The 25,676-nt window shown below is 39.6% G+C and overlaps 2 protein-coding genes across 3 annotated transcripts; both read left to right on the top strand.

Annotated features, from left to right (window-relative positions):
- The first annotated feature begins 364 nt into the window (after nt 1-364).
- LOC103137456 (protein polybromo-1-like) lies at nt 365-14,328 on the top strand. Its single transcript, XM_016671216.1, has 29 exons — nt 365-522; nt 636-733; nt 968-1,115; nt 2,025-2,174; nt 2,298-2,414; nt 2,635-2,703; nt 2,805-2,903; nt 2,982-3,067; nt 3,146-3,237; nt 3,317-3,533; nt 3,643-3,784; nt 3,879-3,964; nt 4,051-4,330; nt 4,452-4,557; nt 5,553-6,192; nt 6,879-7,096; nt 7,590-7,781; nt 7,912-8,069; nt 8,164-8,406; nt 8,830-8,975; nt 9,092-9,249; nt 9,522-9,705; nt 9,798-10,002; nt 10,121-10,319; nt 10,400-10,552; nt 11,789-11,950; nt 12,302-12,366; nt 12,533-12,737; nt 13,711-14,328. Exons 1-29 carry the CDS (start codon nt 382-384, stop codon nt 13,872-13,874), a joined length of 4,923 nt encoding a protein of 1,640 aa, XP_016526702.1. The 5' UTR covers nt 365-381; the 3' UTR covers nt 13,875-14,328.
- Nucleotides 14,236-22,860, top strand: stau1 (staufen double-stranded RNA binding protein 1). 2 transcript variants are annotated; one of them, XM_007551195.2, is made up of 15 exons: nt 14,236-14,401; nt 16,318-16,545; nt 17,060-17,181; nt 17,260-17,416; nt 17,527-17,680; nt 17,787-17,958; nt 18,053-18,151; nt 18,266-18,478; nt 18,567-18,710; nt 18,821-18,967; nt 19,862-19,937; nt 20,018-20,337; nt 20,424-20,546; nt 21,611-21,690; nt 22,122-22,860. In XM_007551195.2, exons 2-15 carry the CDS (start codon nt 16,353-16,355, stop codon nt 22,207-22,209), a joined length of 2,088 nt encoding a protein of 695 aa, XP_007551257.1. In that variant the 5' UTR covers nt 14,236-14,401; nt 16,318-16,352; the 3' UTR covers nt 22,210-22,860. The 2 variants fall into 2 exon arrangements, with proteins under 2 accessions (XP_007551257.1, XP_007551249.1); XM_007551187.2 differs by having other exon boundaries at nt 14,237-14,401; nt 17,524-17,680.
- Nucleotides 22,861-25,676: the final 2,816 nt, after the last annotated feature.

Below are 25,676 nucleotides of genomic sequence, written 5' to 3'. Positions count from 1 at the left end.
ACTGTTTTTTGCTCAGGGAATTAAAGTGACATTTTCCGAACTTTGGTAAGATATGCATCAAAAACGTAATATTTTGTTAGTTTTGGACTTCTTTATCTTTTGTGGAACTTTTGTTTAATTAACGTTCTTTTTCATAAAAGCAGCAAGATAACTAGAATGGGATGCTAGTAGCCGCTCATCGGTTTGCTTTGTTTCATTCTAGCCGTAGCAACCCGTTGAACGGTAGTTCCTGCTTTAACTTTGTTCTTGGTGGGGGCGTTAACAACGGATGGTCTCTTGAATTAATCTGATAACAGATTTTTATTCTTATTATTTTATTTGTTTGTTTTTCTGGATCTTTACTTTAGCTAGTGGGCTAGTCTGTTGTTAAAGCAGTCGGCAATGTCGGCGAACTCTAAGAGGAGAAGAGCCACCTCTCCCTGCAGCAGTGTCAGCGGAGGAGGAGATCCTGAGGATGCATCTTCAACCGCTGGAAGCGGCAGGAAGAAAAGGAAGATATCCAACGTCCCCCCTGTTGACACGGTGAGCGCGCTTTTTCATTGCATGATTACACTTAATCTGACTGGACTTGGTTTATCGTAAGTCCCGATCTCAACGGCTGAGTGTGTTTTCCTTTTGCCCCGTTTGTCCTCCAGATCGCTGTGTGCCATGAGCTGTTTAATGCTGTTAAAGACTACAAGGATGATCAAGGGAGGCAACTTTGTGAAGTTTTCCTTAGGGTACCAAAGAGAAGGTAATATTTAGAAGTCCAGCGCCTACTACTATAAACCTACACTCCAAATTTATTGGTTCAGTCTGAGCAGCTTATTAAAATTTGCCTTGGTGACTTATGTAGCAGGCTGTAAAATATAGATAACATTTCACTTTAACTGTGTTTTACTTGACAAAATAAAAGATAAAACATTAGTAGGTATGTTAATATTACTTTTAAGGTAAGATGATTCATTTTCTTTTTCTTCTTTTTCAGGAATCAGCCTGATTACTATGAAGTTGTCTCCCAGCCAATTGATATGACAAAAATCCAGTACAAACTGAAGTCAGAAGAATACAATGATGTGGAGCAGCTTACTGCGGACTTTCAGCTCATGTTTAATAATGCTAGAAATTTCTACAAGGTATATTTAATTTGAGATTGTCATCAGGAGTAAATTTGAACCTCTTAACTTTGCTGCTATACAGGCTGTAAACAGCATTTGCTGTTAATATGAGCACGAATTTAGTTTTATCTTATTTTGTTAAACCTTTAAAAATAGTAAAATTTAGCCCTTTAAACTTCTTTTCTTGGTAAAAGCCCAACTATACTGCTACATCGAAACAGAGATTGGGAGCATCCAATTTGATTACAATATATTCTTAATCATAAAGAGGCCATTTTATAACAGAATGACATTTGGGGAAGGGATTGACTATGGGTATTGATGTAATCAAGGCTTTTAATGGGCATTGGAGATTTTATAATTAACTCTCTTCTCTGTACCAAATAGTCAATATGATTTAAATATCTGATGTAGCGTAGAAAAAAATAAAATAGGATACACAGTGCTGTTTACAAAGAAACCAGCAGATAGACAATCGTTTACAGTCATTTTAGCTAAATAAATAGTCCAAGTAAATAGAAAACATGAACTACGGTAATGCATCAGGAGAAGACGCTGTTCTTGAGTCTGTTATGCATTTAGTAGAGCTTCACTGCCTTCTATAGTGAGGGAGTTCAAACAGATACCGTCTAGGATGGAAGGGGTCAGAGGACATTTTCGTTACCAAGCTAAGGAAGGTGGCATCATAGTCCAAGAATGGTGGCAGACTGTTGACAATGTGCTAGGCGGTTTTATTCACTCTCTGCGATGCCTTCCTGCCAGTAGCTGAGCAGCCACTGCGCCTCCCTCGCCACATTACCATGTGTGGGATAACGCCAGTAAACACAGCCTGTGCAAAAGAATTGTGACAGTTTTGATCTCTAATTTTTAAGTGTGACTAGTGTGGCTGCACATCTGATGTCCCACCTTATGCTTGTGTCTAATCAGAGTGACAGTGAGGAGTATCAAACAGCGAGCAAGCTGTGGGAAGTGTATTTGCAAACAAGGAATGAATTTGTGCAGCCTGGAGATGGAGATGAGGACGATGAAGAAGGTGACGACATGATGGCTAATCCAGGAATGTCAAATGAATATGAGGTAAGTGTTTGTGAAGTTGCTAATGTTTATCCGATTGTAACACAGCGACTACAATGACTTTGACAGACATGCGGTACTATTATTTACATTGTTGAACCTCTAACTTGCTTATTTGTATTTTAGACATCGGGTAGCAGTCTGAAAGAAGTGCTGGAGCAACTCTTGGAGGCCATAGTGTCACACACCGACCCCTCAGGCCACCTCGTCAGTGAACTATTCCAAAAACTGCCTTCCAAAGTGGTTAGTATTCAGACTTGTAATAATACCAGTTAATTGATCATACTTGCTTTCAGGGTAATAAAAGCACAACAATATCATGAGTTGACACATTAAACGTTCTGTATTCTTCTCATCTCTTTATGTAGCCTTGATTCCAAATTAAGGCCCCAAAGTATTATTTATTTCTTTTAATGCTGACATGTTTGATTGTTTTGTTTCACACCTTGTCTGTCCTTCGTAGCAATACCCAGACTACTATGCTATTATAAAAGAGCCAATCGATCTCAGAACGATTGCTCAGAGAATACAGGTAACCTGTTTACTCCTTTTCTGTTATGCTTTGCAAACAAACTTGTTTCACAGTTTTACATCTGCATACCGGTACTTGACTGTTTTACTTTATGTTAACAGATTGGATACTATAAAAGTGTTCATGCCATGGCCAAGGACATTGACTTGATGACCAAAAATGCCAAAACGTACAATGAACCAGGATCTCAGGTTTTCAAGGTGGAATCTTTTCTCTTTCATGATTTTGATATTTTAGTTGTTCCTAAAATAATCTAATCACGTTTTCCTATTTTACAGGATGCAAACACCATAAAAAAAGTCTTTATCCAACGCAAGACGGAACTCGAACATGCTGAGCCTACTAAATCTAGCATTCGTATCAGGTACTCGTATAGCTGCACTTCTTAAAACCACCAAATTACTCAGACAAATATGCTTTTAAATTTATGGCTCTCCTGCAGAAACCGCAAATCAGGACAAGCAGATCGCTTTTCTGGTGTCAGTGTTGCTCTTCATTATGGTTCGGAGAGCGAGGATGACCCTGTGCTTTCCGGTAAAATTCAGCATTTTGGACATGGAAAAAAAATAAAGCTACGTTCAAAAATAACAGTTCAAACTGTAAATGCTTACAGGCTCTGTCTGCTACGACGAGGGCGAGTCAGAGGCAGAGAGCCAGAGTTCAAGCATGGAGATGAGCAATCCAATCTTCCAGCTGTACGAAGCCGTGCGGGGGGCCCGGAACAGCCAGGGCCAGGCCTTCTCCGAACCTTTCCAGCAACTGCCGTCCCGCAGGGAGTATCCTGATTACTATCAGCAGATAAAACAGCCCATCTCGCTGCAGCAAATAAGGTTTACTACGTTTCGATTGACTTCATTGACTTTTCTTCAAATTATTGTTCTACTGGAAGTGTGTATGGGCAAAAGGAGTTAAAAACAAGGTGCTACATTTACATTTTAGGGCAAAGATGAAGAATGGCGAGTATGACAGCGTGGAACAAATAGATGCCGACCTCAACTTGATGTTTGAGAACGCAAAGCGCTACAACATGCCCAACTCCAGCATATACAAACGAGCCTTTAGGCTGCAGCAGATTATGCAGGTAGTAATTAGTTGTTAAATGTGATATTAGTCCAAAACAACGAAAAATATTGAATAGATAACGTATTATGCGTCTCTTTCTGTTGTCTGTTTAGGCAAAGAAACGGGAGCTTCTGAGGAAAGATGAGGAAGATGGAGATAGCATTTTGTCATCTGATGCAGGAAGCGTCAAGAGGAAAAGGTTATAGGATCTTAATGTTAAGCATTCTTTAATCATTCTAAGTTGTTCATATCCTTACGGTTTGTTGTTTTTCTACATGTGTCCAGCCACAAGAAAAATATCAAAAAGAACCGAATGAAAGCGTTGTACGCAGCAGTGAGTGAAGCCAGGGAGGCAGCTACCAGCAGACGTCTGTGTGATCTTTTCATGGTCAAACCATCCAAGAAAGATTACCCTGACTACTATAACGTCATCCTCGAACCGATGGACCTGAAAACCATCGAGCACAAGATTAAAAACGAACGCTATGGCAACGAGGAGGAGCTCATAGAGGACATGAAGCTTATGTTTCGTAACGCTCGGCATTATAACGAGGAGGGATCTCAGGTCTGCAGCAAGACTTCTCTTATAAAATATTAAACATTTATTTAGGGAGTTGCAGTTGCATTTAAAAACTAATTTTGAAAGGCAATACACTTTTCTGACGCTAGGTTTTGGGTTTATGCAGGTGTATAACGACGCAGACGTTTTGGAGAAGATACTAAAAGATAAGCGGAAGGAGTTGGGGCCACCACCAGAGGAGGAGGATGTGGGATCACCTAAATTGAAATTACGTAGGTGTTGTCAGTGTTTGCCGTGTTTTAATTGACCTACTAGACAGACTGGATGTGCTGCAGTCAAATATATTCAATTCATACATACCCTTTGATATATTTTGCTAGTTACAAATTTACAATTTTGTTTATGTTGGAGATTTTTTTTTTTTCCAGTTTCTTTATTGGCTTAGCCCATTTACACTCCGGCGGTAGAAAACCTGGACTATTCTTTTATTCAAAGTTGACGCTTAGTCAACAAGGACTGTAAAAGGTCTTAAAATAAATCCCTCCTTTACTTTGGTCTTATAATGTTGAAGAATTGTTTTAATGTCAAACAAGAACACTTATTCAGTGTCAATACGATGTCACAGAAATAATGTTGGTTACTAACTCACTGGTTAATCAATTGAGTGTCTTATAAGTCCCTTTAAATTTAACTGAAGCATTTTTTTTAATTTATAGTTCACATTTTTGCGTGCATCAGAGTTTCTAGGTAATTCTAATTAGTAAGCCGCCTGAAGTAAAACTGTTAGTCAAAAGTATGCTAAGATGGAACTTTTCTACTAGAAAATAGTCAGATAGGTAAAGCATGAAGGAAGATATTATGTGGTATAACACCTTCCTATTAAGTATGATGGAGCAACTATGATGCTTTGGGCTGGTTCCTCTTCTAAAAGCCTCATTTTGTTAAATGAAATCATTAAAGTAGTAGGACATAGAAAAAACAATCTAGAGTCTTTGCCAGTAATTTAAAAATAGGTCATCTGTGGGTCTTTTAAAACCCCCACCAATATAGTGACCAAATGTACCATCTAATCTTAACATGTTAAGATATAGCTCTTTCAACAAAAGAGGTTACATTTGGGCTTTTTACACATCTTTATAAGGTGCGCCATCATATTTTGCAGAACTTTGCGACCTGCTTTGTGATTTCATAACGTTTTATCCGACATGTCTTTGTTTCACAACTCTCATTTGCAGTTTTAACACGGAGTTAAATTTTCTATCCCCAGGAAAGAGTGGCGCTTCTCCAAAGAAGTCCAAATACCTCACCCCTCTCCAGCAGAAATTAAATGAGCTCTACGACGCCGTCCGAAACTTCACAGACCGCCGAGGTCGCCGTTTAAGCACGATCTTTCTCCGGCTGCCGTCTCGCTCCGAGCTGCCCGACTACTACGCCACAATTAAACGACCCATCGATATGGAGCGCATCCGAAGCCACATGTTAACAGGCCGCTACCAGGATGTCGAAGCTCTGTTCGAGGATTTTGCTCTCATGTTCAACAACGCCTGCATCTACAATGAGCCAGAGTCGCTGATCTACCGGGACGCTCTGGTGTTGCACAGAGTGCTACTGGAGACGCGGAAGCAGCAGGAGCGAGGGGAGGACTCCGGCCCCCCTCCCATGGGACCCCTGGTGCGAGAGCTGATCAGGAATCTGTTTGTGTCGGTAATGGGCCACCAGGACGAAGAGGGCCGATGTTACAGTGACTCTCTGGCTGAGATCCCTGCTGTGGATCCGAGCGCCCCTGAGAGGCCGATGCTTAACTTTGACATCATCAGGAATAATGTGGAGCGGGGTCTTTACCGGAGACTGGACGTTTTCCAGGAGCACGTGTTTGAGGTGCTGGAGAAGGCGAGAAGGCTGAACAGGTATGGAAACTTAAATTAAAAAAAAACATAAAATATAAGTCCCTCTGAAAATACCTTTAATTTCAGTATGTAAAAAACATTTTTTTGAGAAAAAATGAGTTTATGATGAAAAATCTTAATGGTAAAATGTATGTCTTCCAGTTATTTGTCAAGGGTAGATTTTTATTTATTCACATATTTTGTATGCTAGTTTTACAATAACACTTAAATCAACTTTTTATTGTAACCCCAAGCTGTTGTATTCTTAAAAGCAGAGTTTTAAGTAAAGCAGATGTTCTTTTGCAGAGATGATTGTAATTGGGTGGTTTATCTTTCACCACAATCTTTACATTCACTCACTGATATACTTTAGTTGATAAATAAAACATTTGTTTAGAGTTGTGGTGATCTTGTTTGTAAATATCAGAGTGATATTAACTCATTATAATGTTTTTACTTACTTGATTCTAAATAGTCTTTAGTTGAAAATAGTGTTTCTTGTTTACATTAAAATGGCCACATCGTCTTGGATCATAACACAAATACGGAAATGCAGCTTAAATGTTTTCTGATATTTAATGTTGTCGATAGTAATATGTCTTATTCATTTAATTTAGCTTGCTGTTTTGACTCATGTTTTTCCTTTTGCTTTACTTTTGGAAGCTGTATCTTGTGGTTGAAGATACCTTTTTTTTTCCACTTAACAGGACTGACTCTGAGGTGTTTGAGGATGCTGTTGAGCTTCATCAGTTTTTTATAAAGATCAGGGATGAGTTATGCAAGAATGGAGAGATCTTACTCTCCACTGCCCTCAATTACACGTTAAAGCACCTGCACAACGATGTGGAGCAGGACAAGAGGGAGAAAATCCCTAAAGAGATTGAGGAAGACAAGCAAAAAACAGAGGAAGAGGAGGAAAACAAAGGTTTGTAAATGTTTGTCTCAGTATGGGGTGCTGTGGTGATGCAGGGGCAAAGCACAACCCACATATTGAGGCTTTTGTCCTCGTGCCGGTGGTCGCAGGTTCGTCTCCTGGCCCGGAGACATTTGCCGCATGTCTTCCCCCTCTCTCATTACCCTCTTTCCTGTCAAAATACTTTCAAATAAAGGCCACTAGAGCCAACAAAACCTTTGAAAAAATGTTTGTCTCAGTATGGTGGAGATGCACCAACACCCCATTTCCTGGTTGTAACCAGTTTCTGGCTTGATAGAAAGAATGACTGCAAAACAAAAAAAATAAATAAATCAATTTATGTTATTTGACTTGGTGATCACAAATTAGAACCAATTGAGAAAAAAATGGCAAATTCTGACCCCTGTCACTTGGTTGCTGCATAGCTTCATCACAATGATGTGAATAAGACTAAACTTTGTTTTTTTCAGCCCATTTAACTCATTCTTTGGGTTCTCACTTACAGAGGCGAAGAAAGCAGAAGACTTGCAGAAAGGGGCATGGCAGTCTGAATCAGAATCAAAGATTGTTTACAGTGAGGAATGCAGCTTTGAGAACAGAACTTACCATGTGGGCGAGTTTGTTTATGTGGAGCCATCAGAACCAAACCTGAAGCCTCATGTTGTCTGCATCGAACGTTTGTGGGAAGATGAAACAGGTAAAAATTCTACTTTTTACCACTTAATCTGCTCTCGGGAAATAAACCATTGATACCCTTGTTTCAGTCTACTGAACAAGGGTTTTGAAAAACTCTGTGTTTTACTCTTTCTTTACTTTTGTGTCGGAAGGTGGGAAATGGCTCTACGGCTGCTGGTTTTACAGGCCCAGTGAAACTTTTCATTTGGCCACACGCAAGTTTCTGGAAAAAGAGGTCTTCAAGAGCGACTACTACAACAAGGTTTCCATTAGTAAAGTTCTTGACAAATGCATGGTCATTTTTGTGAAGGTAAGACTGCTCTAAAATGAAAATATCAATGAAAACCAGATTTTTTTAATTCAATTATCAAATGTATTTATTAGCAACCTTCTGCTTTGTGTAGGATTATTTCAAGATGCAGCCTGAGGGCTTTAAACCAGAGGATGTGTATGTGTGCGAATCACGTTATGCTGCCAGAACCAAGTCCTTCAAGAAGATTAAAGTTTGGGCCATGCCGGAGAGTTTTGTGAAACTCGTACCCCGAGAAGTTCCTCTTCCTGTTGTTCGTGTAGCGTCAATGTTTGCCAAACCTGACCTGGAAAAAATGGCAATGTCATACACTGGCCATGGCAATTTTATTGAAAAGGTCAGACGATGTCATGTTTTCCTGAATTAAATACTTGACATTAGGGTTTAAAGATTTTGCATACATTTATTTACAATAGCAAAATTAGATTAGTTGTTTTTTTTTTGTAAACTTTAAAGAACAACTGTTTATTAGTGTACCTCAGAATTATGAAACTGGAGTACTTGCTCTGCAGGGAATCTCACTTTAAAGTGTAATCTTGTAGTTGAAGTAATGAGAAAAAGGAAAATTGATTTCCCTCATGTATTGTTACCAAGCAAAAACATTTATTATTTTCCATGTCCTACAGAGGATTAATTAACTCCTAAGGTAGCTACCCACTTCCTGACATGGGACATGGTGACTAAGGAGTTGTCATTTCTGTGTACAAAACATTATGAAAGTATAAACATCTCTTCTGTGTACATTCATGAATTAACTTAGGAGAGAGAAGACGTCCCTATGGAGATGAGTGGAACTGAACCAGGCTGCCAGTACTATGAGCAGTTACGCTTCAACAACGTGTGGTTTAAAGTGGGTGACTTTGTTTACATCCAATCACATGGTTTGTCAAAACCTCGGGTTGCCAGGTTGGTGAAAGTTCACCATTCAAGCAGTTGTTAAGGAAATAATGTTTTAATTAAGGCTGATCCTGTTTAAAGATGATGTAGTTATTGATTGATTATATTTTTTGACTCCTCTGCAGGTTAGAAAAGCTGTGGGTACAGAATGGAACTACCTTTCTCTTTGGACCCATCTTTATTCATCCAGAGGAAACGGAGCATGAGCCCACAAAAATGTTCTACAAGAGAGAAGTGTTTCTGAGTCATCGGGAGGAGACCCTGCCCATGTCTTGTGTCATGGGTACTTTCTTTTAAAAAAAACTCTTTCTGAAACTTTAGTTCAGTAATTTATGTGCAATCATTCAGACCATTAGTATCCTGATTCCCCAGCCACTTGCTTAGATTAAGAAGCTAATTGACTGATTACACACCTAATGTCTTAGAGGCAGTCCCCTTTTCCCCCTCGCGTATTTTCTTCACATTGTAGTATATGTGATCCCCAGAACAGTGGTGATAAAGCTTACATTTGAGTGTTAGTATAATTCAATAACAATATTTCTTTCTCTCTGTCAGGTAAATGCATGGTGTCCTCTTTTAAGGACTACCTGTCCAACAGACCCACTGAGTTTGCAGAGGAAGACATCCTACTGTGTGAGAGCCGTTACATTGAGACAGAGAAGACAATGAAAAAATTCAAGGGTTTGAAACGGTTCTCGTACACCTCCAAAGTGGTGGAGGATGAGGTCTATTATTTCAGGTTTGGGAACCAAGTCATATTATTTGATTTCCTAATGGAGCCAATTTGTTCCCATTTGTTTCACCTTTCGTTTGTTTTGATGTCTTTTACAGGAAGCTGATAGTGCCGCAAAAGGAGGCTTCACCCTTCTTGGACAAAAAAATAGATGAGCTTGAGGTGAAGCTGGCTGACATGGAAGATGGAGATGATGACATGGATGACATGGATGAGGATGAAGACGCTCCAACGACGCCCTCGATGCCTCAGATGCAATCCTCTCTTACAAGTGACATGGACATTTTGTCGTATACACCTCAGGTATTCATACACTTCTAAAGACCCTAACAAAACTACATTTTATTTTACAATCAGAAGCTTCAACTTCTTACTGCTGATGTTTCAATGGACTCTTTTGTTTTTTTCATTTATTATTAAGGCAACTCCTAAGGTAAAAGGCTTGGCAAAGAAGGAAGGAGCCAAGAGAAAGATCAACATGAGCGGCTACATTCTGTTCAGCAGTGAAGTGCGAGCAATCATCAAAGCTCGACACCCCGATTACTCTTTCGGGGAGCTGAGCCGTCTTGTTGGCACGGAGTGGAGAAACCTTGAAGCTTCTAAGAAAGCTGAATATGAAGGTGAATAATTAGGACCTGAGAGCCGGATCAGGGTCACTGTGTTAGCACACGTCAACCGAGAAACTGTTTTTATGTTTCAGAGCGTGCCGCTAGGATAGTGGAGCAACAGGAACGTGACAGGCCCTTCAAGCAAGGTTCCCCTAGAGCAGGTACCCCTGTAGGGGCACTGATGGGGGTGGTGCCTTCGCCTAGCACTATGGGAATGATAAACCAGTCCATGACACCTGTGTCAGGTAACCCCTCTCAGAGACAGCACGAGTGTTTGACAAAAAGGCAGCAGGAAAATGAGGCTGGACTGTTTGAAAACCTTGACCTTCCTTTAACATTTTAGGCCTGTTTTGACATAAATCCACATTCTGGAAGCATTTCATTTCTTCTTTTGCTTCTGTTACATATTTTATATTGTCATCATCTCCAGTTTTATGTGTGATTTTGCATGACAGTGATTGCATGATTGACTTTTTAACCAGGAATGTTTTGTTATTAAGTTTTCCATTTAATATACAGTTTTTTTTTTTTTGTTTTAACATTCATTCATTTTCAAACATGTGCATTGTCAGCCCCTTTCACACACTGCGTCTTCAGCATTACCAGTTTTTGCCAATTAGGTGTAATTTTATTTTCTAATAGTTCACACAAAGCTTTTCCTTATTCCTCATTCATGCATGTATGCATGTTTTTTTTTTGTTTTTTTTTTTTGTTTTTTTGCAAATGCTGACCCAACGAGAGACAGAACATTTTTCAGTCTACTTGAAATGATCAGTTTGGGTTAAATGAAGGAACTTTATGCTCACAAATGATTCCTAAGGTCATATCAGTGTTATGGCTTTTTACTCCCTGCTTAAGCTACACTGCCTGTCCAGGAAAGGTTACACACACCATTATTTTTTGTTTGACCGCCTTTAGCTCTGATTACGTTGTACATTCACTATGGCAACGAAGTGATAACGTTGCTAAATCAGACAAACTGCAGTGACAGCAGATCGTAGTACTGCTACACATGCTTTTGTTCTGTTAATGCTAAGCATTATGCTGCCTGGTAAATTAAAGTCTTTAAAAAAAAAACTGATTAGCCTCACTAATCAGTTTTTCTTTAGACTACACAACTGCCCAGAGTTTCTTTTCACATTGTGCAAGTGGAGACAGGCTTAATGTCACTATTGAAAACTTGGCAAAATCTGTCTTCATTGCCTTTTTACCTTCATAGAATTCATCCATGATGCTTGCATATAAACTGAAGTGCTCAGCATATTTTTTTTCGGGGTGGGGGGACAATAAACTTTCACACTTCCCATCCAGTGTAATTCTTAAATAGGGAGGAAACTTGACTGAAACATAAACAAATGTTCTGAAGGTGCATGTGTGAAAAGGGCAAATGTGTGTAGGAGCAGTAGTGCATGTTGTTTTAGAGTCAGCTGCATGTAACTTATGCATGAATGTGTTGTGCTCTCCTCGCCTTCTTCCCAAAGGCATGATGGGAGCTTACGGCCCACCTTACATGCCCATGCAGGGCCCCCACGAGGGTTTGCTGAGTGTGGCCCCAATGCCACCTCACCCCGCAGGGGGTCCTAACCTGCTTCCTCACCATCTCCACCAAGGCATGCCAGGGTATCCGAGCATGCCACATCAGGGTAAGGGCCCGACTGTCCTAGCCACACCTGCTCAGTCACATGCGGTGGTGTCTCTCCTGCTGGAGGGGTTTACCTGGTCCACAGGCTGCAAAGCCTGAGCTACACACGGAGCTGAGAAAGCTCCCCGCTCTCAAACAGCCAACATTCACTCACTTAACACACCTAATGTACAACATCCATATTCATACACATATTGCATGATAGAGCTGATACCAGATAACTAACATTTAACTGATATTGATAGACTAACAATTGTAGAAGTTGTTGTAAGTCCTAATGTAAAGGAAATCCAGCAATAAGAACCGACTCAGGGGTCTTCTTAAACCTAATGCAAGTTATGTCTTAAATTAGGTATGATGGGAGCTGGTATCAATGGCATGGCAGGAAGTCCTGGGCAAAGCAACTTCATTCAACAGGTGAGTGATTTTTATTTTTTTTTTTAAGTAAATAATCATATTTAGTGTGTTTATGGTCATATTGATTCCTCATTAGCTGCACTTAAATGGAGAAAGCGGTTATCGTAGTGATCCAACAATGTTGGGATTAACGTTCAGCTTTGATTTATTTTCTATTTCTTTCAAGCCTGGCATGTTCAGTCCTGGACAGCATGCTCCTCCTCCATATCCAGGACAGGGCCAGCCGTCTCATTTGCAGCCGACTACTCCGATGTTTGTGGCACCACCACCAAAAACACAGAGGGTGCTCCACTCAGAGGCCTACCTGAAGTACATAGAGGGATTAAATTCTGAGTCAAACACTGTCAGCAAGTGGGATCAAATGCTGAAAGGTGCTTCTTTCTGCTCCCTTTAGGCTTGTATCTGTTTGTTTGTGTAAATTCTATGAATTAAGTTGCAAGATCTACATTTTTAGTATTTTTTTTCTGGATCAACAAAACTTAAAATATGTCATTTTCATGTTTTTACACACTTCAATAAACATGTGTATGTGGTTTTGCTTGTTTAGTTTTCAGATGTTTCATACCCCTTGATTTTTTTCCACATTTTATTGGACTGCAACCACAAATTTAAAAATAAAGTTGTGCGTAATCCTTAGATGGAAGGAGATAGATACAAGGTTTTCAGTTTTTTCCCCTCATAAAAATCTGAAAATTGAGGTGTACATCTGTATTCAGGCCCCCTATGTTAGTATTGTGGAAACCACTTAACTCAAGTACCAGCTGCAAATCTTTTGGAGTCTGTTTCTATAAGCCTTGCTCATATAGAGAATAAAACGGTTGTATGTTAAGTCATTGTCCTAGTAAAATGTGAATCTCTCCCATGGTCTCAAATATTTGGTGGCTTCAAAAAGGTTTTCTTCGAGATATGCCTTGTACATATCTGCATCCAATTTTCCATCAACAATGAACAACTTTCCTCTCGCTCATGAAAAAAAACAAAAAAAAACTGTTTCCATCACCATATGGGGTTGTAGGAATGATGTATTCAAGTTCTTGGTTTTCTATGGAACCTAGCACCTGCATGTAAGCCAGAAAGTGAAGCTTTCGTCTCATCTAACCAGAACACATTTCCCTTCTCATTTGTGATTGTGCCATTCTCTGTATATCCAAATGATTTGGTGCGCAGTGCTCCATGGGATTTTCAAAGCTTGTAATATATACTTCTTTGTGTTGGTCTCTGACATAAAATCTCAGTGAAAAACGACTTGAAGGCTGTTGTGGTAACGCAAAATGTGGAGAAGTTCAGGCAGTTTGAATATATTTGCAAAGCATTGTTTAAATCGGTAAATTCTTTCCTTTACAGCTCAAAGACGTGATGCCCACCTGACCAAAGAGCAGGAGAGTCGGCTTCCAGCACACTGGCTGAAGAGCAAAGGAGCTCACACAACCATGGTGGACGCATTGTGGCGTTTGCGTGACCTAATGTTGAGAGATTCTCTGAATATCTGTCAGGCATACAACCTGTAACCTCCCACATAGAACCACTCACCTCAGTAACGACTCTTTATCCTCATGTTCTTAAACTGCTAGACCATAGAAGCAATATTTTATAGTGAGTAATGACCACTTTTATATTTATCAGCTTAAAAAATGGACTTCATAGTGTGTGTTTTTTAATACAATTTGGAATAATAGTGACGCTAAGCCTATAATTTTATTTTAAGTTTTTCTTTTTTGAAGTACTTGTGCAACCAAAATAAAATTATGATCTCCTTCTACCTGCTGTAGGTCTATTTTTAATGCGCTTCCAAATTATTTTGGATTTTATTTGAAGTACTTCCTGTCTGATGTTGTCATATCCTGGAGAGAATTAAGTCTGTGCCATTCTCTTTAGTGTTTGCCCTGTCCTCCCAATGTTCTCCTCTTAGCCGCCCGCATTTTGACAATAAAATAACACACCGAGGCTAGAAACTGGAACCAAGAAAAAAAACAAGTCACTTTAAGTCATCAGTTCGTATGGACTGATTTAAAATCTGAAGACAAGGAGCGACTAGGTGAGGTTGATTTTCTGCTCAGAGTTGTCGGCATTAGCCACATAGCTAGCGGCTTTGATTCACTGCTATAGGAGTCGCCGGTAAATTAAACATCAGACCTGATTAGTAGAGAAATGTCAAGCTTTGTGCTCGTCTATTACGGGTTTGTCGTCATATCTACACTATCTTTTGGAGATGATGGCTTTTGATTCTGCGAAAATTAAATCGGTGGTGGCTTTGCAGCGAGAAAGCTGCTTTGCTAACATTGTTTTAGTAGCAAACCGGCGGCCTGATTTATTTTGGGAACTTAAATATGTTTTTAGCTGACAGTAGTATTTTCTAAAGACAGGTTGCATAATCGCTCAAAATAATGTAGTTGACCTTTATTATGTTTCTGCAAGTGCTTTGCGTCCCTGTATGCGTCAGCTAACTGGCTAGCATACAGGTTAATCTCATAGGAACAGAAACAATTAAGGTGACATTTCATCTGCAAGTCGGGTAATTTCAGGTAAGGTTCGACAGACTGACATTTGTGAATTAGCGCTTAAAATGTGACTGAAATCGGAGTTTTAACGCCCAAATATACATTTTTAGACCGCGTAGAAGCGCCAGAGCACGCACAAGATGCGTGACAAAAGAAAATTAATGTCTGGAGGAAAGACTGATGAAATCCAGTTAAGCAGTAAAAAGCTTATAAGTCTCTTTGCTCAGATTTTTCATCATTAAGTCAGGAGGAGAGCTTTCACCTCTACAAAAGGTGCATGCCATCTACTGCAGCATTTATTCATTGGGTAATTTAGATTAATGCAGAATTTAAACAATTTTAGAAACTGTAGGACTGTAATCCATCAACCGCCTCATTGCGATAGTATCCAGAAGTACTGGGTCAGCTGTACAGGTAACTGAATTCAGGTGTTTCAGCCACTATCGTGGTCACAAGTGTATAGAGTCAATCACAGGCTAGGGGTGTCAAACTCTGGTCCCTTTAACTTTGAGATGTGTCCTTAGTTGAACACATCTGAATCAAATGCCTAATATTACCTACTCAACATGCAGTCAAGTTCTCCAGAATCCTCCTAATGAATCTTATTTCAATCAGGCGTGTTGAAGGAGAAGCTCATCTAAAGGTTGCAGGACACTGACTCTTTGACGACTGGAGTTTGACACCTATGAGTCCTGGGCCTGTATTCTCAAAGAGTCCTTGGACTAAATGTAGCTCCTAATACTTAGAATTTCTGGAATTTTTAAGATTTTCTTATAATTGTACCTCAGTAAAGTCATTCACAAACCGCCATAGGCCTAACCATAGCTCTTAATGTGACAAAATGTTAGCAGTAGAAAGAACTTTTAGAGAGCCTAAGAGTGTCTTCAACAGGAAAGACTGACAAAGGAGAGATATTTTCCGTAAAATATATAGAGCTGATGCTGTGTGGCAATGAATTTTAATTATGCGGGGGTTTTTTATCACGATTTCATTATATGCTTGGTTAATGTCTATCAGCTGATTACTAGGAGTGTATTTGCTTTCTTTTTTTCTCTTATTTTGTGTGTCAACCAATCGCAGTCAAAACTTGACCTTATTGATTTCAGAAAAATTCAAGAAGTAAATTGATCGCAGTGCAAAGCATCAGGTGCAGGGATGCACACATCCACTGGTCTGTAGAGGATCTTGTCTGGGTTGCTAAGAGAACCGACCATTTCATCCTGCATTTTGCAAAGTATGATGCTTCATAAACAGATGATTATTTGTTTTAGTTTGTTTTTAGAAACAACTTAAAAGAGTTTGTAAATGAACTTGATTGGCCTGTAAAAAGTCCTTATCTCAGCCTGTTGAAACACCTTTGGCGTGATTTGAAGTGCTCTGAATGCGGTGCTACTATTTTTATTTTTTTATTTTTTTTTTCCTGGAAGATGTTGTATTATTTCCCACTCTGCAGATTTCTCGTCTTGACTTCAGCATCAGAGCAAAAGAATGTCTCAGCTCCAGTTTCAGTGTCCGCCTAGCGCCATTCCTGCTGCCTCTGCCCCGCTGCAGCTGGGGCAGCCGCAGCCTGGCTACAGCATCCCGTGCGCTACAGGCGCCCTTCCATCAGAGAGCGCCAGCCAGCCAATCAGAAGCTCTGCTCTGCCCGCTGGCTCCGCCACTCCCTATAACACCGCCACAGGTTTGTTTGCCTTAAAATATATTTTGGTCTCCTGAAGGATGCTGATGCATGTCAGTAAATAAAAAAAAAAATAAAATCTTTGAAAATGCATTGTTTTACCATTTCACTTGAAAAAATTAAACATAGTGATATATTTCACTATTTTTTTTGTGAATGAAAATTCAGTTTCTCATTTAATTAGGACATTAGATGAGGCCAATAACATGAATATACACTGCATGGTAAATGCTCACTTCTCGACTGGGGCTCCTTTTATTGTTGCAGTTTTTTATGGAGGTGACCATAAAATGCATTTTGTTTTGTCTTATGCAATATTCAAAATTTTTACAGAACTAATTTTGGTTTTTGTTGGGTTTAAGCCATGATCATCAAAGTTAACGTTAAACTCTTGAAACAAATGACCCTTTATGTACTCAGATCTTCTGAATTGAAATATTTCAACAAAGGGACCTTTTAAGTGTTTAGGACCGTGTTAGGTGGTTGGTTGTGAGTGATTTATTTTGTTTTCTTCTAGTTTACAACATGGCAAACCCTAAAGAGAAGACCCCCATGTGTTTGGTGAATGAGTTAGCCCGTTTCAACAAGATCCAGCCCGAGTACAAGCTTCTTTCTGAGCAAGGACCAGCTCACTCCAAGGTACACGTCTCATAACAGAATTCAGTTCTCCGACTTGTTTTGTGCCTTTTTATTCTAATGAAGCAATTTTCCCTTCAGATTTTCTCGGTGAGGCTCACACTGGGAGATCAGTACTGGGAGGCCGAAGGAACCAGCATCAAGAAAGCCCAGCATTCTGCCGCTGCATCTGCCCTCGCCGAGACTACGCTTCCCAAACCCACAGCGAGGACGCCCCGCAACACCGGCAGGAACCCAGGTGGGCCGCTCAAACCTGCTCCGGCCCAATCTGAGCAATCATTTTCATAGAGGAAAATGGACACATGGATTTTATCTTAAAGGAGTTTTCTGCTCTTTGCCTTACAGTAGATGGCAGCACACACACCATGGAGTTGAATGCACTTTGTTTGAAGCTTGGTAAAAAACCCAACTTTAAACCCATCGACCCATACCCGGGTATGCGACCACCAAGCTACAACTACAGTGTCCGCGCTCCAGGACCTTACCAGCGCTCTATGCAACAGTGAGTTTACATCACAGGGGCAAAAAAAAAAAAAAAAAAAAAAATCAATAAAATGTTTCCATAATTGTCATCTGCAGTTGGTTGTAAACTCTCTCATTGTGTCCAGGTACTACTATCCATTTCCTCCAGTGGGACCAATAATTTACCACATGGAGCTTTCCGTCGGGAGCCAGCAGTTCACTGGGAAGGGACGGACGCGGCAGCAGGCCAAACACGACGCCGCTGCCAAAGCCTTGAAAGTGCTGCAGAAGGAGCCAATGCTGCAGCAGTCGCCAGTGGTGAGAAAAGTAGAGCAGCTCAGCATGAAAAGGCTTTTATGCGGTGCTAGATGGAGACTCACAACTTCTCTATTTTTAATGTTGTTTTTGACAGATGAACGGAGAGCCCGAGGAGGAGGAGAACTTGAACAAATCAGAAATAAGTCAAGTGTTTGAAATTGCTCTGAAAAGGAACCTACCCGTCAACTTTGAGGTTCGAATGGATTTGCTGTTCTCGAAGATCCAGCTACGTAGGAATAAGAAGGGATTGTGTGTCAAATATATATTGTTACATGGGAGATTGCTGTTTTTCCCCCCCCCCACACAGATTTTAAAGGAAGAAGGGCCTCCACACATGAAGAGTTTTGTAGTGCGCGTTGTAGTCGGGGAGTTTGTGGGAGAGGGTGAGGGCAAAAGCAAAAAGATTGCCAAGAAGCTGGCAGCCGCCGCAGTGCTGGTGGAGTTAAAGAGGCTCCCCCACATACCCAGCGTGGAGAAGAAGCTGCCACGCATCAAAAAGAAAACAAAATCTATAATCAAGGTGATGCAACTTTTAACTCTGGTTGGGATTAGTCAGAAGAGGCCTAAAGGCTGCTCATAAGGTAATGATTTATCCATCGTGTCAACAGCTGCAGACCAGCCCCGAGTATGGCCAGGGGATGAATCCCATCAGCCGCTTGGCTCAGATCCAGCAGGCCAAGAAGGAGAAGGAGCCGGAGTACAGCATGGTGACAGAAAGAGGTCTGCCGCGGCGCAGGGAGTTCGTCATGCAGGTGAATCATCTGCAGTCTGAGGCATGCCGGTAGCCGCGCTTCTGTTTGCGCTTCTTCTTTGCTTGTTCGTTCTCTGTGGGACTTTTGGTGATTTCCACCGTCTGTTGCAGGTGACCGTGTGCGGCCAGACGGCAGAGGGGCTGGGGCCGAGCAAGAAGGTGGCCAAGAGGAATGCAGCTGAGAAAATGCTGGAACTGTTGGGATATAAAGTGCCTCAGCCTCAACCTCCCAAACCAGCACTCAAATCTGATGAAAAGGTAACTGCTCGGTTTTCAAAAAGAAAAAAAACAAAGTTTCATGAATGTATTCATTTTAAAGGAAACGCAGCACAGCTTTTACAACATCTCCTTTTCTTTTGTCGAATTAGTTTTTATTAGTGTCCCAAGTGGAAAATGTTTGAAACGGATAGAAATCAAGGCCAATGCAGCTCAGAACTTGGCCAAAGGGATGACATCACCTACAAAAACCTAGGCTTGTTCATTGACCACCTACAAAAAACAGTGATTATAACGGCCTAAAGTAAATGTAACTTAACTGTGGAACTCGCCTTCTGAAATTGAACTACGCAATCCGTGACTGTTGGCAGATATTTCGTAGTGACAGAGAGCTCCAGAAATAAGTTGGGCTCGTGGAGCACATTTTCTGAGTTGCCTGTGGTTATCTCTGGGATGATGGCTGCTGAATCCACGCCATTAGAGCTTTCCCTCATCGCCATGACGTGATCTGTAACGTTTCCTCATCCCTCAGCTTTGGGGGAAGGTTCTTTCCTAAAAGCAAAGGCTCCTGATTGTTTGGTATCGCTGAACGAAAAGGGTTTTGAACGGAAACTTTATTTTTGGTGGATGACGGGTAATCCATCCTTTTCACTCATTGGCATATTTGATGTTTTATATCAAAACAATGAGTAGTTTTGTTCTCTTGCTTTAGGCGGCTTTTCCTTTTACAGGGGCACGTCTCCAAAAGGCTCTTTGTTTTTGTTAGAAGAGTGTTGGAAAATAACCTCCGTTATTTGAAACCAGGTGGATTTATATATATATTTTTTTTTACGTTTTTAACATTTTTAACTCCCCTGGCTCTAAAATGATATGTGCAATTTAATGTTATAAATCCCAGTAAAACATATGTATGTGACTTGATATTTTTTCATTCAGACGCCAGTGAAAAAGTCGTGTGATGGGCGCAAAGTGACCTTCTTTGAACCAGGTTCTGCAGAGGAGGCGTCTGCGGGTAAGTCTCCATTAGAGTCGCCTTGAATGGGTTAAAAAAAAAACATCACAAGCATCTTCTCACACGGGTGTTCATGTCAGGCTCCAAGGAGGAGGACTTCCGCTTGCCTTACCTCAGCCACCAGCAGCTGCCTGCGGGTATCCTGCCCATGGTGCCCGAGGTGGCGCAAGCAGTCGGGGTCTGCCAAGGATCCCAGGTCAAGGACTACGGCCGAGTTGTGCCCAACCCAGGCAAGACCACCATCACTGCCACCATCGCCAACGAGCTGCTGTATGCCGGCACGTCCGTGACCGCCGTGACGATCCTGAAGAACACAAACAACATGATCCAGGTTCCCCACGGACCGCTCACCAGACCCTCGGAACAGCTTGCCTATCTTGCGTCTGTACAGGGTCTGCAGGTAAACGGCACTTTGCCTTCACTAAAGCGTGGATTTTATAGTTGTATTTTATTTTTTTTTACTACAAGAATGCGATTTGCTTGCAGGTAGAATACAAGGATTTCCCAAAAAACAATAGGAATGAATTTGTATCGCTGATTAACTGCTCCTCCCAGCCTCCGCTCATCAGTCATGGCATTGGAAAAGACATAGAGTCCTGTCATGATATGGTAAGTAATTAAATATAACTTCTATAAAAGTACTTATAATTTAAGAAAATGTCCAGAATCCATTCATAGCCACTTAAAAAAAAAAAAAACTCAAATTAGCTGGAAAGATGTCTATTATATTTATATATGTATATTTAAAAATACGATGCAAAAAAAAAAATAATAATAATCACAAGAAAACAGAGCTTTGTTTTTCATAGTACTGTTTTAGAATGGATCATACTTAACATGAACAAAATTAAACATGACTTCGGGTGGATAAAAGGACACTCAGTGTTCAGTTATCCCTTATTATCCACACGAAAAAAAAAATATTGTTCCCTGGAGATACGCAATGTATGCATATATAGTCTTAGAAAAGTACATTTTATTTGTATAGCAACTCTCATTAATGAAACTCTCAGTCTTTCACAATAAGAATGCATAAAACTTAAAACTGGATTCAAAAGGCAAAACAAATTAAGGTACAGATTATTTAACATTTAAAATGGGTTTTAAGGAAAAGCATGTTTGGATAAAAATGCCAGCTTTTTAAATAAGAAATGCTCTTCCTTCAACCTGTTTTACAAAAAATGAACTGAAATACCCATCGATGTGTAAAGCCGTTGCAGGAATGCAGGTTTTTGTTTGCAAAACATTTCGAAATATTGCTCTTTTTTTTTCCTATTTCACAAGTATGCCCTGCTTTAAATACTAATAAAATACAATTTGGTTTATAGTTGTTCCATCACAAAATGTGATGAAATTCAAGGAATATCAGTATTTTGTATGTAGTTTTGCAGATTCATACACACAGCATCTTTTCAGCTTCTTTTTTTTTTTTTTTTTTTTTTTTGAGACGACAGTTGCAGATGAATATCTAGCAACAGAAAAACGTGACAATATATGTCCATTAGTGAGTCAAACATTTGCTGAGTATTAAAACTTTTCGGTGCCTTTGGATCTCTGAGTTACTGCAGTGCAAGACAGAAGGCTTTGTTAAACCTGGTGCTGAGCGTAAACCAAGAACTGTCTGTCTGAAATGGGCTTCAGTGTAATAAATGTTATTCCTTTTATCTCTGCAGGCTGCTCTGAATATATTGAAGTTGCTGTCAGAGTTAGACCAGCAGCCAAACGAAAGGACAGGGAACGGACCAGCCTCAGGGTAAGACGTGAAGAAATGCCACGTTGACATTTAGTTATGCATTTATTTACCCATGAAATCATCAACTTGCTTATAATTAAAATTTTTATTGGAGGTGAAAAGATTATTTATTTATTTATTTTTTTTTTTAGTTTTGCGTTTGTGGTATTGGTTATTGAATTACTTTATATTCAAATAAAAATAAAAGTGCAACTTATTTAAAATAGGCTGGATGCAACGTCTAATAAAACTTTATATTTCAAGAAAGAAATACAAGCCGAGCTTGAGGCTCTCGCGTTGAAATACCTCCAGCCTCTTTTTTTTTTTTTTTTTTTTTGAGGGAACAATCCTTTTTTTTTACACTGCGTTTCTTGTTCTACTCTGTATTTTCCCCCTATTTGATCAGCCTTACAGCAAAACTGAATCTGTCCTTTTTTTTTTTTTTGCTGCAGGTGTGGCAAGCAGGAAATGAAGGGTGACCTGCACCTCAAACAGGCTAACTCAAGCACACTGACACAGACGCTGGATAGCACGGCTTAGATCAGGTCTGGTTGTCTGTGAAAGCACTAGAGAAAACTCGCCACACTGCGTTCTTGTTTTTGGCTCGCTGTGGATAGCTTCACCCACTGTGGGCCCTGAAGTGTGAAGCTTACTGTTACAAAATGTTCACAGTTAAACAAGATTGATAGGAAAATAGCTTCTCCTCCTTAATGTTGTTTAATTGTACACATTATTTATTTTTCTTTTCAGTATAGAAACAAGAGCTGCATCCTAGTCAATGATTTTTCTTTTTTTTTTTTGAGTGTATATGATTAAACAACAACAACAAACCCTTAAGTGATGAACTGTGAACGTTGTTTTGTTTTGGATAGAAATCGTTTCTTATATTTTTACGTGTTTTTATGTTTTATTCCCACCAAGCTAGTTGATAAAGAAAATATGTTAAGTTTGGGCCTCTTCTTGGTCTAGGGTGCAGCTGGACGAACCTTTGTTGATTTTCCTAGAGTGCTTTCTATAAACAACCAAAAATTATTTACTAAATGTAGCGTGTGATGTAATGTGATTGTCACTGCTGTGTGTGGCGGTGACGTCCCCCATGACCCCTTTTTCTCCCTCATGTCACCTTCGCTTCTCTATCCATAACCACAATGGTAATTAAACTTCTGTGTCTGCAGGCACAAAACAAACAAATACTTCTACTGTCTTGCACTTTTTATTCCCCCCCTCGTCTACTGATGGCTGATATAGATACGATAGACTTTCTCTGAGCCTGATGTGAGCCTTTTTATTTATTTATTTATTTATTTATTGTTTTTTGGGGGGTTTTTTGTGGCTGGGATGCTAAAACTCATAGTGGTGGAAAAATTGTAAAGAAGTAAATGAAAGGAGGAAAATGTTAAAAAGCTTCTAGTTCTTTTTAACCATTAGTTTCCCATTTTAATTAGAAAAAATATGGTAGGTTTTGTATTTATAAAGATTTGGGTAATTTGAGCTGTAATGTAATATTATAGACTGGAAAAAGTTTAAGTCAAAATGGGAAAAAAAAAAAAAAGGAACTTTTTTTGCAGTACATGACTGGAGATATTTATTATGCAGCACTGTGCTTTAGGAAATCCATTAGTCTCGCTCGCTCCCTTCCATGAAAATAAATTTGGGCATTGGATTTTGATGCACTGCAACACTGCTGTATTCTGAGAATGGCAAGTCTTGTTCCTCCGATGTTGGACCTCAGTGACTTCGAGCAAAACGTGGATTTCTCACAGTTTTTTCAAAACTCATGGATATTGCACATTAACCTCCATTTAGCTATTCACCTTCCGTTTAAGATTGGATTGTATCAAACCTTTGAAGTTTTGCTTTTTTTTTTTGTTGTTGCTTTTTTTAAACGTTACAGTTTGTAAGAGAATAGCTGAAACAAATGATTATTTTTTTCTTTTTCACTTATATATTGTATCCCGCAATATCCAGCTACATCAAGTTACAAATGGAAAAAAAAAATATTTTCAACATTTTTGATCTGCTGACATTTTTAAAATATAGTGACAATAGTTTGAGGGCATTTTAAACTACGTCTAACCATTTTAGAAACCTGTAATTTTCATATTACTCCTCGACTGAGTTGTCACTTAGCACAAATTTCTGAATGAATAGTTGAACATTTTTCTGCTGCGTTAATAATAGCTTTACCTTTCGTCAAGCTATTTATTCTTTCTACTACATGCAGTTTAACTTCAGTGCGAGACCCTAACTCTCCATTGTTTTGCCTTTAGTCCTTGTTGCTGGTGAAAGGGAAATGTGGACCAGTCTTAACCTATGAAATGATGTTGGATTTCCATAGCAACAAACTGAAATTAGATGTTTAGATAAAGAATGTCGATAGGAAAGCCAATTCTCATTTGCTGTGGAGTTAATGTGATGCTCACGCTCTAGACAGGAAAGTCAAGTAGAAGAAGCGGCAGATTCATGGCTTGTCAAAGTGTCAAGATGCTTAAAACAATGGTAAGTGCAATCGTACATTAAGCACTGGTAAAAAACCAAACGCTAGAGCAAAGAGATGCATTTTCCCTCCCTGTGTCCACCATGTAGGAACACAACGTGGCCTTCACCTCTTCAACCTTCTCAGTCAGCGACTCACAGAATAGAAACATAAGAAAGCCCACAACAGCAAACTTACTGGTACAGTCATGCTACCATGTGCAACAGCCACACATCAGCTGTAGGTACTTGATATACATTTGTTTTTATTTAACACACAGCTTATACACAATAACATGCTTAGTGGAATTCACTAAGCATGTTGAGGTTAGGTTTTTTTTTTATTTTTATTTATTTATTTTTTTAATTGCTAAAATTGTTTTTCTACCAAACGCATGAGTAGTTTGTACATGCAAGTCACATTTGCAGGATAGTTTCATGCATGTTTAATGAGCTAAACAGAAGTTATCCCATTGGAAGACTCGAGCTCAACAAAACAGTCTTCCAGCTTATTTGCTTCTTTTTAAGCACTTTAAAGGACACAATTTTAAGTCCACGTAGTTTCCCTTATTCGAAACAAGATGATGCGACTTATTCTGATAAATTCAAATGTGATTAATAATCTGGATCAGCAGGTTTATGGACATAAAATATCCAAATCCACACTCGGATACGAGGCTGTGTTGCACGTCCATGTGGTGTTAATAATTAAAAGGCATCTGGACTTTCAGTTTGATCTTAAGGATGGTTATGCTTTTCATCTGAAGTACTTCAACTAAAGAAGAGTCCAACTAGAAGTGCAGACAGCCAGGCTGCTGTTCACCTCTTTCCGATGGTCTCTGCTTCCACCAGTTTATTTAAGCTCCTTCCTTTTGGATGCCAATAAAACCACTTCTGTTGTAAGCTGTGAAAGTAAACATTTCATGGCTGCTGAGCAAAATAATGTGCCAGAGATCATTGTTGATCCTTATAGATTTATGCAGAATGGTAAAGGGTAAAGTTGAAAGTTGAAAGCTTGCCATGGGATCAGAAACAACCAAACATGTTGGCTCGTGATTTTTTTTTTGTTTGTTTTGCTTTGTTTGTGTTTGATGTTTAAAACCCAAACCTTATTTGGATTTAACTGGATGGGGTGTATAATTGTGTAGCAGAAGAAAAAATATGCATCCACAGGAGGTAAAAGAAAACTCTGAAAAGCTGCATTACAGCTGAAAGATTTTTTTGCCATCATCTCTGCACATGCTGAGGAAAACCTGGAGAGAGCGTTCTGTTTTATTTGATTAGAGCACCTATTTTCATATGTTTGCTGATTCTACCGTCATGGCCCATTAAAAAAAATAAAAAATAAAAGTAAAACTGGTCACTCTCCCATAAAGGCCAAATTTGTGGAGTACATCACTAGGACTGATGAGAAATATATACTTTTGCAAGGCGCTGTAAGCACAGATGCATTCCCGGCACACCAAAATGAGAGAGGTTACCGAGATATAACCTCTCTGTCAGATGGAAGATGGAGTGTGAAAGTCACAAGT

This window comes from Poecilia formosa, unplaced genomic scaffold (genome assembly GCF_000485575.1).
Source record: "Poecilia formosa unplaced genomic scaffold, Poecilia_formosa-5.1.2 Scaffold2, whole genome shotgun sequence".
NCBI lineage: Eukaryota > Metazoa > Chordata > Actinopteri > Cyprinodontiformes > Poeciliidae > Poecilia > Poecilia formosa.
The sequence above is the reverse complement of the archived record's forward strand: the minus strand, read 5'-3'. Positions and strand labels throughout refer to the sequence as shown.